General features: G+C 42.5%; 1 protein-coding gene across 1 annotated transcript in view; it reads left to right on the top strand.

The window, feature by feature from the left end:
* The window catches only part of LOC115202825 (low-density lipoprotein receptor-related protein 4-like), a 233,810-nt gene that overhangs the window by 155,811 nt on the left and 58,829 nt on the right, over positions 1-19,170 (top strand). Inside the window, 9 exon segments of the mRNA XM_029766876.1 lie at positions 12,076-12,189; positions 12,353-12,469; positions 13,242-13,370; positions 16,020-16,139; positions 16,208-16,333; positions 16,702-16,827; positions 16,975-17,109; positions 17,315-17,440; positions 18,167-18,397. Of these exon segments, the coding sequence (XP_029622736.1) occupies positions 12,076-12,189; positions 12,353-12,469; positions 13,242-13,370; positions 16,020-16,139; positions 16,208-16,333; positions 16,702-16,827; positions 16,975-17,109; positions 17,315-17,440; positions 18,167-18,397 (1,224 nt within the window).

Raw genomic sequence — 19,170 nt, 5'->3', positions numbered from 1 at the left:
AAAATCTGACAAATATATCTAAAGACACTGAAGTAGCAAACTTTGTGGAAATTAATATTTGTGTCATTCTCAAAACTTTTGGCCACAACTGTATTTAATAAGTAGTGAAACAACGTATTATTGAGTCGAACGTGTAAAGTAGTGATGAATGCGATTTTTTTTAATGAGGCTGTGGTGATATACTACCATCTGGTAGCGACTAGAAAAAATTGCATAATATTAACTATTACATATTGATGGTCCTTGAACATAAATATTAGTGCTTGAAAAAGTCCTTGAAAGTCATTGAATTTGACTTGCCACTGTCTGTACTAACCCTGGTAGGCCTACTGTCAGTATTTGTCATCATATATAGAAAATAAAATGTCCACATAGGCCTATCTCAGGATATCTAATGAGTCAATATACCATACCATGTATGATGTCTGGGGGGAATCCAAAAATGCATGTACAGGAAACTCAGAAATGAATCAGAAATCATCCTTATTTTCATAAATCCTCCTTATTTTCAGCATATCAAAAAGCATATAAAGATCCGGACGGACCTCAGCCAAGAGAAGCATATCTGGAATCAACAATAATTAATATCTTGAATATGCTGAGAAAACACATATGCGATTCATACAGTCAGTTTTTGTCAACATGAAGAGAGAAAATAGGATGTCACGTATCTCAAGATATTGAATGAGTCCATATCCGGCCATAGGAAATGTCCATGTGTGATATTCGGAGTAATCCCAATATCAGAATGTGTCCGAATATGGTGCAAATCCACAAAAATGTAAATATGCATTGGTCTCTATGCTCTAGAATATCAAAAACTTGTCATATAAAGATATCCCCTGATATTGACCCTTTCGTTGTGGATGTGTACGTGTGCGTGCGTGCATATGCATATGTGTGCACGCGCCAGGAAAAGAAACTGAAGTAGGCTTCAGATGGCTGGCAGCAGTAGTTGGGCATTGAGAGAGTGGGAGGGTGTGAGTGAGGAGTGTGTGTATTTATACACTCATATTTATATCACCATGTACTTACACACGTCAGGAGTTGGTGCGTATTTATGTACTTATATGCCTCATCCCAAATGGCACCCTATTCCCTATATAGTGCACTACCTTTGAGCAGAGCCCTATGGAATAGGGTGCCATTTGGGAAGCAGACATACACAGGGCATTTATGTTTTCCTATCCTCTTCAGCTGTCAGTGTCAGAGTTGTTTCTGGGTTGAGATGTAGATAGTGGTCAGACTAAATGAAGACTTTGTCCAATGGGCAACTGCTTTTATCCAGAGTGACTCACTGGGTTGAAAGTGTCCCATATAATCCATATAGAGGACTGAGTATTTCCATTGGCCTGATCATACTGCTATATACCCTGTTACCAGTGTAGTGAGTGGATCAAGGATCAAGATAGTGCCGACAGAGAGGGCTGCCTTGCTTCTAGTTCTTTGGAAACTTTGCAGTATTTCGTTTTTTTAATGTATTATTACTTACATTGTTAGCCCAGAAAATCTTAAGTGTTATTACATACAGCCAGGAAGAACTATTGGATATCAGAGCGACGTCAACTTACCAACACTACGACCAGGAATACGCCTTTCCTGAGGCAGATCCTTTGCGCCTGACCCACCCAGGGCATTTGAACTGATTCCAGAGGCCGACCCAAAACAACGCTGGCGGAGAAGAGGTAGACAGAGCAGTCTTCTGGTCAGACTTGGAGGCGTGCACACCACCCACCACATTTTACTCGCTAATGTCCAGTCTCTAGATAACAAAGTAGACAAAATTAGGGCAAGGGTTACTTTCCAGAGAGACATCAGGGATTGTAACATACTCTGAAACATGGGTCTCTCTGGATATGCTGTCGAAGACGGTTCAGCCACCTGGAGTTTTGTGTGTTGCGCCGACAGGAATGAACATCTCCGGGAAGAAGGGCGGGGGTGTATGTTCCATGATTAACGACTCATGGTGTAATTGTAACATCATACAGGAACTCAAGTCCTTTTGTTCACCTGACCTAGAATTCCTCATAATCAAATGCCGACCGTGTTATCTCCCAAGGGAATTCTCCTTGGTTATTGTCACAGCCGTGTATATCCCTCCTCAAGCCGATACCACGACGGTCCTTAAAACTTATTGGGGCTATGTGGGACGTTAGCGTGCCACCCGTGGCGCACCCTATCAACAGCAGGTGCATTTCAAGAGCGGCAAATTTGAAACCAAATAAATGTCAAAATTCAAATTTCTCAAACATACAACTAACTTACACCCTTTGAAAGATAAACATCTCCTTAATCTAACCACGTTGTCCGATTTCAAAAAGGTTTTAAGGGGAAAGCATAAAGTTAGGTTATGTTAGGAGAGTACATTGACAATAGCTGTGTGTAATGTATTGTCGATTCAAAGACAGGCGTCACCAAAACCATAAAATCAGCTAAAATTATGCACTAACCTTTTACAATCTCCATCAGATGACACTCCTAGGACATTATGTTAGACAATGCATGCATTTTTAGTTCTATCAAGTTCATATTTATATCTAAAAACAGCGTTTTACTATGGCGTTGATGTTCAGGAAATCGTTTCCCTCCAATACCGGCAGTCAAGTCATGACAACAAAATAATTCATTAATATTAGAAAACATTGGTAAAATATTATATTGTCATTCAAAGAATTATAGATTTACATCTCTTGAACGCAATGGACTTGCCAGATTTAAAATTAACCTTACTGGGAAATCACACTTTGCAATAATCTGAGCACTGCGCCCAGAAAAATACGCATTGCGATACAGACTAACCGCCATGTTGGAGAGATCTAAAATCGAAAATACTATGTAAATAATCCATTACCTTTGATTCTCTTCATCAGATGTCACTTCCAAAGAATCCCAGGTCCATAACGAATGTAGTTTTGTTCAAAAAAGCTCATCATTTATGTCCAAAAACCTCCGTGTTGTTAGCACATGATCTAAGCCAGCCGGACTTCACTTCACGAACGGAAAAAATATATTTACGTTCGTTCAAACATGTCAAACGTTGTATCGCATAAATCATTAGGGCCTTTTTTAACCAGAACATGAATAAAATTCAAGGCGGACCATTGGGGTCTCTTTTAAAACGTTTCGGAATGAGAGTACCCACCATCAACTCGCGCGCAAGGTGTCTAATGGGCCATCACCGTTCCAAGGCTCTTCTTCAGTCAGATCTCAGAGTAGAAGACTCAAAACACTTTGTAAAGGCTGGGGACATCTTGTGGAAGCAATAGGAAGTGCCAAAACATTCCTCAGCCCCTTTGTTTTTCAATGGTATAGGCTTAAAGTCAATTCAACACATCAGGTATCCACTTCCTGTCAGAATCTGTCTCAGGGTTTTGCCTGCCAAATGAGTTCTGTTATACTCACAGACATCATTCAAACAGTTTTAGAAACTTTAGGGTGTTTTCTATCCATATATAATAAGTATATGCATATTGTAGTTACTGGGTAGGATTTGTAACCAGATTAAATCGGGTAAATTTTTTGATCCAGCCGTGAAAATACTGCCCCCTATACCCTAACAGGTTAAGGAACTTCAATGGACTTTATGCAAACTGGAAACCATATATCCTGAGGCTGCATTTATTGTAGCTGGGTATTTTAACAGAGCAAATTGAGAACAAGGCTACCTAAATTCTGTCAGCATACTGACTGTAGCACTCGCGCTAGAAATACACTGGATCACTGCTACTCTAACTTCCGCGATGCAGACAAGGACCTCCCCCGCCCTCCTTTCGGCAAATCTGACCACACCTCCATTTTGCTCCTCCCTTCCTATAGACAGAAACTCAAACAGGATGTACCCGTGCTAAGGACTATTCAACTCTGGTCTGACCAATCGGAATCCATGCTTCAAGATTTCTTTAATCACGCGGACTGGGACATGTTCCGGGTAGCCTCAGAGAATAATGTCAATGTATACGCTGATTCGGTGAATGAGTTTATAAGGAAATTTATTGGAGATGTTGTACTTACTGTGACTATTAAAACCTACCATAACCAGAAACCGTGGATAGATGGCAGCATTCGCACAAAACTGAAAGCATAAACCACCGCATTTAACCATGGAAAGGTGACTGGGAGTATGTCTGAATACAAACAGTGCAGTTATTCCCTTCGCAAGGCAATCAAACAAGCAAAACGTCAGTATAGAGACAAAGTGGAGTCGCAATTCAACGGCTCAGACACGAGACGTATGTGGAAGAGTCTTCAGACAATCACAGACTACAAAAGGAAAACCAACCACGTCACGGACACCGACGTCTTGCTTCCAGACAAACTAAACACCTGCTTTGAGAATAATACACCGACGCAGCCAGCTACCAAGGACTGTGGGCGCTCCTTCTCCGTGGCCGACGTGAGTAAGACTTTTAAATGTGTTATCCTTCGCAAGGCTGCCGGACCAGACGGCATCTCTAGCCGCGTCCTCAGAGCATGCACAGACCCGCTGGCTGGTGTGTTTACGGACATATTAAATCTCTCCCTATCCCAGTCTGCTGTCCCCACATGCTTCAAGATGGCCACCATTGTTCCTGTGCCCAAGAAGGCAAAGGTAACTGAACTAAATTACTATTCCTCCGTAGCACTCACTTCTGTCATCATGAAGTGCTTTGAGAGACTAGTCAAGGATCATATCACCTCCACCTTACCTGTCACCCTAGACCTACTTCAATTTGCTTACCGCCCCAATAGGTCCACAGACGATGCAATCACCATCACACTGCACACTGCCCTATCCCATCTGGACAAGAGGAATACCTATGTAAGAATGCTGGGTTTCAACCCTGCCCTGTGCAATTGGGTCCTGGACTTCCTGACGGGCCGCCCCCAGGTGGTGAAGGTAGGAAAGAACATCTCCACTTCGCTGATCCTCAACACTGGGGCCCCACATGGGTGCGTGCTCAGCCCCCTCCTGTATTCCCTGTTCCCCCATGACTGTGTGGCCATGTATGCCTCCAACTCAATCATCAAGTTAGCAGACGACACAACAATAGTAGGCTTGATTACCAACAACGACGAGACAGCCTACAGGGAAGAGGTGAGGGCACTCGGAGTGTGGTGTCAGGAAAACTACCTCTCACTCCACGTCAATAAAACAAAGAAGATGATTGTGGACTTCAGGAAACAGCAGAGGGACCACCCCCTATGCACATCAACGAGACAGCAGTAGAGAAGGTGGAAGGTTTTAACGTCTTGCATCTAGACGTTCCGCTAGCGGAACGCCTCGCCAAATATCCAATGGAAGACCGTGGCGCGAAATACAAATACCTCAAAAATGCATACGACTATTTTACATCATTTAAAAGACAAGACTGTCGTTAATCTAACCACTTTGTCCGATTTCATGATGATGAAAAACGTACCCAAATTAAACTGCCTACTACTTGGGCCCAGAAACTACAATATGCATATTATTAGTAGATTTGGATAGAAACACTCTGAAGTTTCTAAAACTGTTTGAATGATGTCTGTGAGTATAACAGAACTCATATGGTAGGCAAAAACCTGAGAAAAATCCAACCAGGAAGTGGGAAATCTGAGAATTGTAGTTCTTCTTTTGAATCCCTATCAAAACTACAGTGTCTGTGGGGTCACGTTGCATTTCCTAAGGCTTCCATTGGCTGTCAACAGTCTTTTGAAACGTGTTTAATCCTTCTCCTGTTACTGGGCAGAAAATAGGAGCTCAGTCAATGAGTGGACTGCCTGAGGACAAAGGGCTTGGTGATGCGCGAGCCTGCGAGGGCGCCGTTCCTTCTTTTTCTCCTGGAATGAATACGCTATTGTCTGGTTGGAATATTAATGCATGTTTACGTTAAAAATACCATAAAGATTGATTGTAAACAACGTTTGACATGTTTCTACAAACGGTAATGGAACATTTTGACTTTTTGTGTCTCGAATTACGCTCGTGCATTATGCCTTTGGATAGTGATCTGAACGCACAAACAAAACAGAGGTATTTGGACATAAATATGGAGCATTTCGAACAAAAAGAAGATCTTCTTGTGGAAGTAGGAGTCCTTGGAGTTCCGCCGAGGATCAGCAAAGGTAAGGAATGATTTATAACACTAATTCAGAGTTCTGTTGATGCCAGAACTTGGCGGGTAGCTGTATAGTTTGCATTGATGGTTGAGCTATGTACTCAGAATATTGAACAATGTGCTTTCTCCGTAAAGCTATTTTAAAATCTGACACAGCGGTTGCATCAAGGAGTAGTGCATCTATAATTCTTTAAATGATTGTTATATATTTTGTCAACGTTTATGATGAGTATTTTTGTAAATTGATGTGCTCATTCCCCGGAAGTTTTGGTAGCAATACATTTTCTGAACATCATGCGCCTATGTAAAATGCTGTTTTTGGATATAAATATGAACTTTATCGAACAAAACATACATGTATTGTGTAACATGATGTCCTAGGAGTGTCATCTGATGAAGATCGTCAAAGGTTAGTGCTTCATTTTAGCTGTATTTTGGGTTTTTGTGACACATCTCCTTGCTTGGAAAATGGCTGTGTGGTTATTTTTGTCTATGTACTCTCCTAACATAATCTGATGTTTTGCTTTCGCTGTAAAGCCTTTTTGAAATCGGACAATGTGGTTACATTAAGGAGAAGTGTATCTTTAAAATGGGGTAAAATAGTCGTATGTTTGAGAAATTGAAATTATGTTCCATTGGATGTTGGCTAGGCGTGCCTGAAGGTACCACGTTCATCTGTACAAATAATAGTACGCAAGTATAAACACCATGGGAAAACGTCAGACTGCTCAGGAAGGAGATGCGTTCTGTCTCCTAGAGATTAACGTACTTTAGTGTGAAAAGTGCAAATCAATCCCAGAACAACAGCAAAGGACCTTGTGAAGATGCTGGAGAAAACAGGTACAAAGTATCTATATCCACAGTAAAACGAGTCCTATATCGACATAACCTGAAAGGCCGCTCAGCAAGGAAAAAGCCACTGCCCCAAAAATGGCAGAAAAGAAGCCAGACTACGGTTTGCAACTGCACATGAGGACAAAGATCGTACTTTTTTGAGAAATGTCCTCTGGTCTGATGAAACAAAAATAGAACTGTTTGGCCATAATGACCATCGTTATGTTTGGAGGAAAAAGGAGGAGGATTGCAAGCCAAAGAACACCATCCCAACCGTGAAGCACGGGGGTGGCAGCATCATGTTGTGGGTGTGCTTTGCTGCAGGGGGGACTGGTGCACTTCACAAAATAGATGGCATCATGAGAAAGGAAAATTATGTGGATATATTGAAGCAACATCTCAAGACATCAGTTAGGAAGTTAAAGCTTGGTCGCAAATGGGTCTTCCAAATGAACAATGACCCCAAGCATACTTCCAAAGTTGTGGCAAAATGGCTTTAGGACAACAAAGTCAAGGTTTTGGAGTGGCCATCTCAAAGCCCTGACCTCAATCCTATAGAAAATATGTGGGCAGAACTGAAAAAGCGTGTGCGAGCAAGGAGGCCTACAAACCTGACTCAGTTACACCAGCTCTGTCAGGAGAAAATGGCCAAAATTCACCCAACTTATTGTGGGAAGCTTGTGGAAGGCTACCCGAAACATTTGACCCAAGTTAAACAATTTAAAGGCAATGCTACCAAATACCAATTGAATGTATGTAAACTTCTAACCCACTGGGAATGTGATGAAAGAAATAAAAGCTTAAATAAATCATTCCCTCTACTATTATTCTGACATTTCACATTCTTAAAATTAAGTGGTGATCCTAACTGACCTAAGACAGGGAATTTTGACTAGGATCAAATGTCAGGAATTATGAAAAACGGAGTTTAAATGTATTTGGCTAAGGTGTATGTAAACTTCCGACTTCAATTGTATCTTACATTACTGATCTCATATGTTTATACTGTCATTGCTCATCCATATATTTATATGTACACTACCGGTTTAAAGTTTTGGAACACCTACTCATTTAAGGGTTTTTCTTCATTTTTACTACTTTGTACATTGTAGAACAATAGCCACCCGTTGCCTTGATTTCAGCTTTGCACACTTTTGGCATTTTCTCAGCCAGCTTCATGAGGTAGTCACCTTGAATGCATTTCAAATAACAGGTGTGCCTTCTTAAAAGTTATTTTGTGGAATTTCTTTCCCTCTAAATGCGTTTGAGCCAATTAGTTTTGTTGTGAAAAGGTATGGGGTAAACAGAAGATAGCCCTATATGGTAAAAGACCAAGTCCATATTATGGCAAGAACAGCTCAAATAAGAGAAATGACAGTCCATCATTACTTTAAGACATGAAGGTCAGCCAATACGGAACATTTCTAGAACTTTGAACGTTTCTTCAAGTGCTGTCGCAAAAACTATCAAGCACTATGATGAAACTGGCTCTCATAAGGACCACCACAGGATTGGAAGACCCAGAGTTACCTCTGCTGCAGAGGACAAGTTCATTAAAGTTACCAGCTTCAGAAATTGCAGCCCAAATGAATGCTTCACAGAGTTCAAGTAACAGACACATCTCAACATCAACTGTTCAGAGGAGACTGCGTGAATCAGGCCTTCATGGTCAAATTGCTGCAAAGAAACCACTACTAAAGGACCCCAATAAGAAGAAGAGACTTCCTCGGGCCAAGAAACCCGAGTAATGTGCATTAGACCGGTGGAAATCTGTCCTTTGGTCCAAATTGGAGATGTTTGGTTCTGGTGACAGTGCTGGTGACACTGTCTGTGATTTTATTTAGAATTCAAGGCACACTTAACCAGCATTGCTACAACAGCATTCTGCAGCGATACGCCATCCCATCTGTTTTGTGCTTAGTGGTACTATCATTTGTTTATCAACAGGACAATGACTCAATATACCTCCAGGCTGTATAAGGGCTATATTACCAATAAGGAGAGTGATGTAGTGCTGTATCAGATGGCTTGGCCTCCACAATCCCCCGACCTCAACCAAATTGAGATGGTTTGGGATGAGTTGGACCGCAGAGTGAAGGAAAAACAGCCAACAAGTGCTCAGCATACATGGGAACTCCTTCAAGGCGTTTGGAAAAGCATTCCAGGTGAAGCTGGTTGAGAGAATGCCAAGAGATTGCAAAACTGTCATCAAGGAGAAGGGTGGCTATTTGAGGAATCTCAAATATAAAATGTATTTTGATTTGTTTAACTCTTTTTTTGGTTACTACATGTGTTATTTCGTAGTTTTGATGTCTTCACTATTATTCTACAATGTAGAACACAGTAAAAATAAAGAAAAACTCTTGAATGAGTAGGTGTTCGAAAACTTTTGACCGGTAGTGTATATGTTCTTATTCCATTCCTTTACTTAGATTTGTGTGTATTGGGTAGTTCTTGTGGAATTGTTAGATATTATTTGTTAGATATTACTGCACTGTTGGAGCTAGAAACACAAGCATTTCGCTACACCCACGGGGGGCCAGCACAGAAAAAAAAAAAAATGTATGAAATTTATGAAATGTATGCATTCACTACTGTAAGTCGCTCTGGATAAGAGCGTCTGCTAAATGACTAAAATGTAAATGTAAATGTAACAATAACATCTGCTAAACATGTGTATGTGACCGATTTGATTAGATTTTGACATTCACAACTGTCTGTTACAATAAGGTGTCACAACAAGCAGAGGTATCCACGGTACCCGGTGGTTGAGATAGATTTCATTCCACACACCTCCACACCCATTAAGTCCACAGAGATCGCCATACAGATCGGAATGAGAAACTTGGTATGATTAATTTCCAACCCAATGGATTGAATTTCCTGAATGTTCTGGAGATGGAATTGACTCAAGCTAACCCTACCAGCTTGTACCTCCATTAATAATTTTTTTCTGAATAATTCTGTAGATAAAAAAAGTATTTTAAATTTGATGGTAAGCTCTCTCTCTTTCTCAGATTCTTTCATTCCCTTCTTATTTTTTCCAGATAACTCTGTATGGAGGTGGTCTTTCTTTCCCTCTCTCTCCTCTCTCTCTTTCTTTCTTTCTCTCTGATTCTCTTTCTCTGATTTTCTCTCTCGCTCTCTCTCTTGCTCTGATTCTCTCATTCCCTGCTTCCCTCTCTCCTGTCTGACCCATATTTCAGGAGCCAGACGTAGAATCCCGTCCTGATGGGGGGTCCGTCTGCCGTAAGCCAGGCATGAATTTTTCATCTTCATGCCCCGTAAAGTTCCCCCTCCGCTCCTTGGCCTACTTATTTTTTCAGGCCTTTTTTCTCTGTCTTTCTGTCTTCCCTAGTTTCTTTCCCCCCACTGTTGTTGTTTTATTCCATTATTTAAAGAGAGAAGGGGAAGAGAATGGAGAGAGATGGGGGAGAATCTGTCATGGTCCACTTGAGCTTAGCAACTTGTCAAAGTTTTAGACAACAAAACTGGAAAAAGAGACGTGTGTGTGTGTGTGAACGTGAGTGACAGAGTGAGTGTGCCTGTGTGGATGTGTGTTCCTACGTTCATATTTGTTCAGCAGAACACACATGACTACGTATCCACAGTGGTATCACACACACCTACACACACCAGACCTGAGTTCAAGTACTATTCAGAGCTTCTGCTCTTTTCTATAATTTGTATGTAGGTAGGACTGGAGTCTGATGGGATAGTTCAGAGCTTCTGCTCTTTTCCATGTCAACTCATGGGATGAGAGGAGGATGCAAGGCAGGCAGGGGGCAAGAAGGGAAGGCAAACCCTGAAAGTGCGTAGGTAATACTCAAGGAACCATACAACATGTTTAAAAAGGAATATATTTTGTTTTATTTATTTTTTCACACACACAAACACACCTCAATGCATACCCTGGAAATGAATCACTATGACCTTTCAACTCTAACCGCTGCCTGCTCTCTGACTGATGATCTGCCTCAGGACACGTGACTTCTGAAGTTTCCTCTGTTTGGGTTAGGAATGAGAGGGAGGGAAAGAGAGAGACAGATGAGAGATTCAATGAAATTCTACTTAGTGTGCCAAGTGAGTTTTTGGAATGAGATTCAGCCATAGAGTTATAGTTTAGAGACTCTCATTCAGGGGGTAGCTTTGTCTTCTGCTCCCGTTCCAGATCCTTCTCCTTCTCTGTTGCATCTGAATAGGAGGGGTAAGAGTACTCTTAAATAAAAATACTAATAAATCTATACTAATAAGTCTCTTCTGTTCTGAGGACTCGGTTGGGTCATAAAGCAAAGGAAACCTGTGTGTGAGAAAACAAAAGAAAGAGATGAGAGGTAGTAGATTTGGGTCACGTTTTGTTGCAATAGTCACTGAGGTAGGAAGTACACAAATACACATTTATCCTCAAACATATCTGTGCCCGTCCCTTTTTTCTGTCTCCCTGCTCCTTAACTTGTATTACACTCTGAACTGCCGTCACGTTTCTAAGTGGGTTTATTTGACTGAGCCTCTGTATGCATTTTATTGGCAGTCCAGGTATAAGTGAGGTAGATTTAACAATTAGTTAACCTTCTAAGGCAGCAACCCCCCTCACACACAAGACACACACACGCACACACAACACGCTTTAAATAATATATCACCTTTGGTCTGGGGCCATTCAGGCAGAAATCATGGTACTTCCCTCTGATACTAACCTGTTCACCTGGCCCTCCTTTAGCCAGGACTATAATTGGCTATCGATCGCTGTGGTAATAACTGTAGTGGCAGGCTGTTGTATTAGTGAAGGAGAGAGAAAGATGGTGGGGGGAATCAGTGCAGGAGAGAAAGGGAGAGAGACATTGTTGTAGGCCTAATAGCGCTAGTAAGTGGAACTAATGGTAACATCAGAGAAATTATTGTAAGTAAGGAGGTTTTGGGGGGTTGTTGTGATAGTTTAGATAAGAGGTTAACCATCAGGGTGGATGGGAGGTTGTCCACTGGAGGTTAATAGACAGCTACTTTTCTCTGTGTGAAAGTAAGAGAAAGGTCACTAAGCTGTGCAGTGCATGGTGCATCCGTGCGCCCATATCAGATTCCTACATCATACAAGCGTTGCATAGGATATTGTTTGTATGATTTGTCCTTTGATTGACATCCCGTCTCTCTCTCTCCTTGTCTGTAGCTCCTAGAGAGTGTGAAGAGGATGAGTTCCATTGTCAGAACGGCTACTGCATCCGCAGTCTGTGGCACTGTGATGGGGACAATGACTGTGGTGATAACAGTGACGAGCAGTGTGGTGAATTACACACACACATGCACACCACACATTCACTCCTACAGTATACACATAAATTCAGAAAGTTATTGTCTTTGTCACATCTCAATCCGTTGACTTTAATACCTCAATATCTCTATTTTCCTCTCTCTCTTACTTTCTCCCCTCTCTCTCTCTCTCTCAGACATGCGAAAGTGTTCCGATAAGGAGTTTCGCTGTACAGATGGGAGCTGCATTGCTGAACACTGGTACTGTGATGGAGATACTGACTGCAAGGACGGATCAGATGAGGAAAACTGCCGTGAGTTGCCCTGTGTGTGTGTGTGTGTGTGTGTGTGTGTGTGTGTGTGTGTGTGTGTGTGTCAGCCTCAGGCCATCATCAGTGTAAATTGACGGCACACACGGCATGAGGCCAAAACATTTGTGCTTTGTTTTCATCTTTCATTTATGCACTTTCTTTCACTATGATTTTTTGGCCATAGTTGTATTCAAGCATCAGTTTTGGATTTATTTTCTACAGTGTGTGGGTCTCCATCACTTCCAGTATTCTTATTTTGACTCGTACACACCTGGAACAGACACTATTCAGTAGTAAGGACTTTAAAAGAGCGCAGACAGCCTTGTATCATTCATGCGCATGTTTGAAATGGAAATGTTTCATTTTTTTGCATATCCCAACTCCCCCTGAGACACATACTGTACGTGTGTGTCCTCTCTCTCTCTCTCTCTCTCTCTCTCTCTCTCTCTCTCTCTCTCTCTCTCTCTCTCTCTCTCGGGGGGATTTCAATGGTATAGATAAAGGATTGGCAGCAGGATTTCAAAGGGCCTCACACAGGTGTACACTCTGAGCCTTATCTTCCCTTTGTTGCCAAGGGATGTGTGTGTCGACATTCCCAACTTCACCTAATTATTCCCACCCCTTACCTATTTTGACTGCTCTAGAGTAAAACACACTGAATGTCAGAAGCACACACTGTCTTTATAGTTTATGGTTTTGGGGTGAAAGAGAATGTGTGTTAAATACGTACCCCTCACCCCTATCTCTTTTTCTACCTTTCTCTCTCCCTCCGTAGCATCTGATGTAATGACGGCCACCTGTAGTGTTGAAGAGTTCCAGTGTGCGTATGGACGCTGTATTCTGGACATTTACCACTGTGACGGAGACGATGATTGCGGAGACTGGTCTGATGAGTCCGACTGCTGTAAGTACAAACACACACGTCTGATTCAGGTGGCTAATCATTTATCTGCAGTCACCAGCACCATAAATGCTACGTCAGAGGCTGCTACATCGCCAGGCAGCAAACACATACTGTACCTCAAATTCCTCTGCTACACACACAGAGAGAACCTGCTGTGGCCAGACGACAGGTTGGAATTCTACCCAGAATGCCAAGCACCCTATTTCTCAACTGGAATGCAAACAAAGGGGTCAATAGGTTAGGGGCAGGGAGGATTGCAGGTGGGTTACAACTTTATCATGATGGACAGAGAGAGTGAAGTTCAGTGTTTGAGAGGTGCCACTGACACCCTGTTGTCTTTTTAAGACCTTGTCAGGTGAAAGCAAAAGTGTGTTAATACTTCCAGTCAAGTGTTCATAAAATAAAAGAGATTAGGATAGGATCGGCTGAGGTTTAACAGAATTGAGACAAGTTGGTGATGGCAGGTCCAGCTGTTACCATTGTAGCTATGATTGAGCTTGAGCACTGAGCATTGACACTGCAGAAATCTGTCTCCCCCACTCATTATGGCTCTCTGAGCGACCCCTAACATAGATTCCTGGAATGCCCTGTCCCAATCTCCTTGCTGACAGCTGTCATGCTAGAGTCATGTGTCTATGTTACGTGTGTGTGTGCATGTCTGTGTGTGTTGGAAAACACTTCCCATCTTTTTCTTTCGAACACACATACACGCGAGCTAGCTAGCGTTTCGATTAGCACAGGCCATCACGTTTCTCCTCATCACTCCAGAGAATGTACTCTGTTAGACGACTGCTAAGTCCTTTCTTTCTGTTAATGTATCTCTATCTCAGTCTTTCATGTCTCTCTTTGTACTATCTCTCTCTTTCCCACAGTCTTTCTTTCTCTTTCTTGTTCTCTCTCTCTCTTTCTTTCTCTTTCTCTCAATTCAATTTCAATGTAAAGGCTTTATTGGAATGGGAAACATATATGTTAACATTGCCAAAGCAAGTGAAGTAGACAATAAACAAGAGTGAAATAAACAAAAATTAACAGTAAACATTACACTCACAGAAATTCCAAAAGAATAGACATTTTAAATGTCATATTATGTCTATATACAGTGTTGTAACGACGTGCAAATAGTTAAAGTAGAAAAGGGAGAAAAAATAAACATAAATATGGGTTGTATTTACAATGGTGTTTGTTCTTCACTGGTTGCCCTTTTCTTGTGGCAACAGGTCACAAATATTGCTGCTGTGATGGCACACTGTGGTATTTCACACAGTAGATATAGGAGTTTATCAAAATTGGGTTTGTTTTCAAAAAATTTGTGGATCTGTGTAATCTGAGGGACATATGTGTCTCTAATATGGTCATACATTTGGCAGGAGGTTAAGAAGTGCAGCTCAGTTTCCACCTCATTTTGTGCACATAGCCTATCTTCTCTTGAGAGCCAGGTCTGCCTACGGCGGCCTTTCTCAATAGCAACGCTATGCTCACTGATTCTGTACATAGTCAAAGCTTTCCTTAAGTTTGGGTCAGTCACAGTGGTCAGGTATTCTGCCGCTATACTCTCTTTTTAGAGCCAAATAGCATTCTAGTTTGCTCTGTTCTTTTGTTAATTCTTTCCAATGTGTCAAGTGATTATCTTTTTGTTTTCTCATGATTTGGTTGGGTTTAATTGTGTTGCTGTCCTGGGGCTATGTGGGGTCTGTTTGTGTTTGTGAACAGAGCCCCAGGACCAACTTGCTTAGGGGGCTCTTCTCCAGGTTAATTTCTCTGTAGGTGATGGCTTTGTTATGGAAAGTTTGGGAATCGCACTCACTCACTCACTCACTCACTCACTCACTCACTCACTCACTCACTCACTCACTCACTCACTCACTCACTCACTCTCATTCTCTCTGTCATGGCAGCCCACACAAGTGTATAGGGCTCTGTTAGCATGCATCAGACTAGGGAGTAGGATGAGTGTGTTAAGAATGGAGAGACGTCTGGGCACACAAGAGCAGATCAAATGATTCTCTGTGTGTTTAGTGGTGTGTGTGTGTGTGTGTGTGTATGGATATATCTGTATATTTGGTGTGTGTCTGTATTCTGAGAGTTGGGCGCACACAAGCAGATGAAACGTTCTCTGTGTTTGTGGCCGTCAATGTGGATGACAGGGTACCAGCTGATAAGTGGGTTTGAACATGAGAACACTGTCCATTTAATGTTTCTTTCTATTGATCTGTCTATCTATCTATCTATCTATCTATCTATCTATCTATCTATTTTTCATTTCTTTTCTTTTTTCTTATCTTATCTTATCTATGTATTTCTCTCTCTCACCACCTGGTGTTTTGATCATTCCCTCATCACACACACAGCACTGCTTTATTCTTCTTTTTTCTCTCCCACTTTTCTGTTGGCCATGTTCCCTTCTCTTGTTTAACTGATAACACTGCACATGAATAAAAGTCTGTGTGCTCGTTTGGTCTTGGATAGATATGTTTTATTGTTTTGCAAACATGCATGTCCTGCCCCAAATGTTTATTTATTTTCTGTCCCTGTAAAATCATCCTTGTATTACTAGGGTCCTTCAGATAAATTGTTTTATACTGTCAGGGATGATTGAAGTTCCATAAGCATTTGCATTTTATCTCACGGTAGTGGTTATGTGTCCTGCAGCCTCCCACCAGCCTTGTCGTTCTGTGGAGTTCATGTGCAGCAGTGGGATGTGCATCAACGCTGGTTGGAGGTGTGACGGGGAGTTTGACTGTGATGACCAATCAGATGAGAAGAACTGCAGTAAGTATCTGCGTGTGTGTGTGTGTGTGTGTGTGTGTGTGTCTAACCAACCTGTCCTCTCCCTCCAGCCACCTCCATGTGTACTGCGGATCAGTTCCGCTGTGCATCGGGACGCTGTGTCAGGTTGTCATGGAGATGTGATGGTGAGGATGACTGCTCTGATGGCAGCGATGAAGATGACTGTGAGAAGACTGGTACGTGTGTGGGTGTGTGCACATGTGCAGATCAGCATCAATCTAAACTAGACAGTACAGAGGAAATAAAAGGATGAAAAGAAAGAGAGCTCCAGGGACTTAGTTCTTATAGGCGGGCTAAAGAAACAATGAGCTAAATCTCACATTAAAGAACGGTTACCATTACCCCACAGGCCTTTTGTGTCTATCCTTCAAAAGTCAGAGGCTACGTCCCAAATGGTACCATATTCCCTATATAGTGCACTACTTTTAACCAGGACCCAAGGGGTGCCATTTGAGATGCAAACAAGGAGTTTTCAGATGTTGTCCATTGTTCTTCACAGCTTTTTTCAGCCCATTGTAACATTCTCCATCTATCTTCCCACCAGACACCCCTCCATGTGCTCCAGACCAATTCCTGTGTGGTAACGGCCGATGTATTGGTCAGAGGAAGGTCTGTAATGAGGTCAGCGACTGTGGAGATGGGACGGACGAACACCCTCACCAGGACTGCCGTGAGTTATGTCTGACTGTATAAGGGGAAGGGTGTGTGGGTGTGTGGGTGGATGTGCCATGTGTGTGTGTTAGAGGGCCTATGTGGAAACTTTTGTAAGAATCCACATCATAACATCTCTCTAACAAGTGTGTGTGTTTGAGTGTAGGCCCACGGTCCAGCGAGGGCAACTGTAACCTGAATAACGGAGGTTGTTCTCAGAAGTGTCAGATGGCTAGAGGTCTGGTCCAGTGTACCTGTCATACTGGCTACAGACTGATGGAGGATGGCAGGGCCTGCCAGGGTGAGTGTGTGTGTGCGTGCGTGCATGCGATGAGAGTCAGAAAAAATGTCATGTATGAGTTCTGCTGATTTTATAATGAGTTGATTGAAAATGTATATATTTTAGGTGTTTACTCTTGCAGTATCATCACATTCTTACCCCCCCTCCCCCCCCCCCCACACACACACACACCTCCCACCCACCTGTCTATATGGACTGTTTCCAGATGTGGATGAGTGTGCAGAGGAGGGTTACTGCAGCCAGGGCTGTACCAACACAGAGGGGGGGTTCCAGTGCTGGTGTGTGCAGGGCTACGAGCTGAGGCCTGACAAGCGCAGCTGCAAGGCTCTGGGTGAGTCCACTCACAATCTTTCACTTGAAGACCTTTGGCTTCAACATGTGGAGGGATTGCGAGCACCTGGGGAAGTTGTTTACCTGAGATGCATCAGAGTTTTGTGTGTCTTAAACATGTTTTGCCTGCATGGAATTAAAACCAATTCCCTTACTCTGCCCTGGGTTGTGGGTGACCCATATGCATCATAGTTGTGTTTAAAACATGCAAGCATGTTTCATCGGCATTTAGTTGTAACCGTATCCCTTGCTTAGCTTGGAACAGTTGGACTGTGGCTGAGGTTAGCTGATGGTTTAAGGTCAGAAAAGCGAGTGCTTGGGTGCATCCCAAATGGCACCTTATATCCTATAGGTCACTACTGTACTACAGTAGTTCACTATAAAGCAATAGGGTGCCTTCTGAAACGAAGGCCTGGTTTTGGCGTTCTGGAGCTAGGGTCCACTACATTGCCAATACAGCACCCCACAAATCTGGTGTGTATCACTGATGAACCCCGGTCAAGCATCTCTGCTTGGGTTCCAGTGGCCAGTGGGTATACTTGACTGACTGACTAATATTAATGTTGTGTCTTCCTCTCTCTCTTGCACTCCACACCCTCTTCTCTCTCTCCCTCTTTCTCTCACTCTCTTAACCCATCATTTTGCTTCTCACTACCCTCCCTCTTTCCTTTCCCTCCCTGCTCTCTATACCCTCCTCTCTTTATCTTACTCTGTACCTCCACATTAGGTCCTGAGCCAGTGCTGCTGTTCGCTAATCGTATAGACATCCGCCAGGTGTTGCCCCACCGGTCAGAGTACACTCTGCTGCTGAACAACCTGGAAAATGCCATCGCTCTGGACTTCCACCACAACCAGGAGCTGGTCTTCTGGTCCGACGTCACACTTGACCGCATCATGAAGGCCAACCTGAACGGGAGCAACGTGGAGGAAGTGGTTTCCACTGGCTTAGAGAGTCCAGGTATGAACATGACCATTTATGGTCAAAATACACACTATAGAATTCATAGCACGTGGTTCCCACCAGCATGGATACGATCACAGGTGGTGATGCTACATTCTGTACACACACAATTATGTAGAGGAAAGCCCAGTTATAACTACAACCACACATGGTTTTACTACGGTCAGAACATGTATCAACATAGTATGTACAGCACAGCAACAGTCTGGTTTAGGACAAATGACGAGTAAACACAATCTGGCCATGCTGAAGAAGACAAATGGATGGCATTTTCTAATCCAAAAAAAGTCAAATAGAGGGGGGCTTATATTTGTTCTAACCTGTACAAGTGTGTGGTGTGAAATGGAAATGTGTTTTTTGGCATATCCCACTCCTCCTGAGACACCCTCAGAGAGTGGGTTCACGGCCAGGGATCAGCTATTATTGACGATCAGCAGATGTTTCACTTAGTCAGCTCAGGAATTTGAACTTGAATCAGTCTTTCAGTTACTGGCCCAACGCTCTAACCATTAGGCTGTCTGCCGCCATCTAATCCCAAATGTGATTTTGGCTTCTACACTTTTACCCAATGTTTGCTCCTAACCATAACCCCTAGAGAATAACTAGATTGCTCAACAGCTCTGATTCTTTTGCCACATTTTAATATTACCATCTGTTGACTACCTGGGTTGTGTTTATTAGGGCATGCAACATAACATGTTTTAAACCTTTTGCAATGGAAAAACAAAGTCAAGACAGTCCCTCCCTGTTTCAGTCTGTTTTCTTCTGAT

Source organism: Salmo trutta, chromosome 12 (assembly GCF_901001165.1).
Source record: "Salmo trutta chromosome 12, fSalTru1.1, whole genome shotgun sequence".
NCBI classification, from domain to species: domain Eukaryota; kingdom Metazoa; phylum Chordata; class Actinopteri; order Salmoniformes; family Salmonidae; genus Salmo; species Salmo trutta.
The sequence above is the reverse complement of the archived record's forward strand: the minus strand, read 5'-3'. Positions and strand labels throughout refer to the sequence as shown.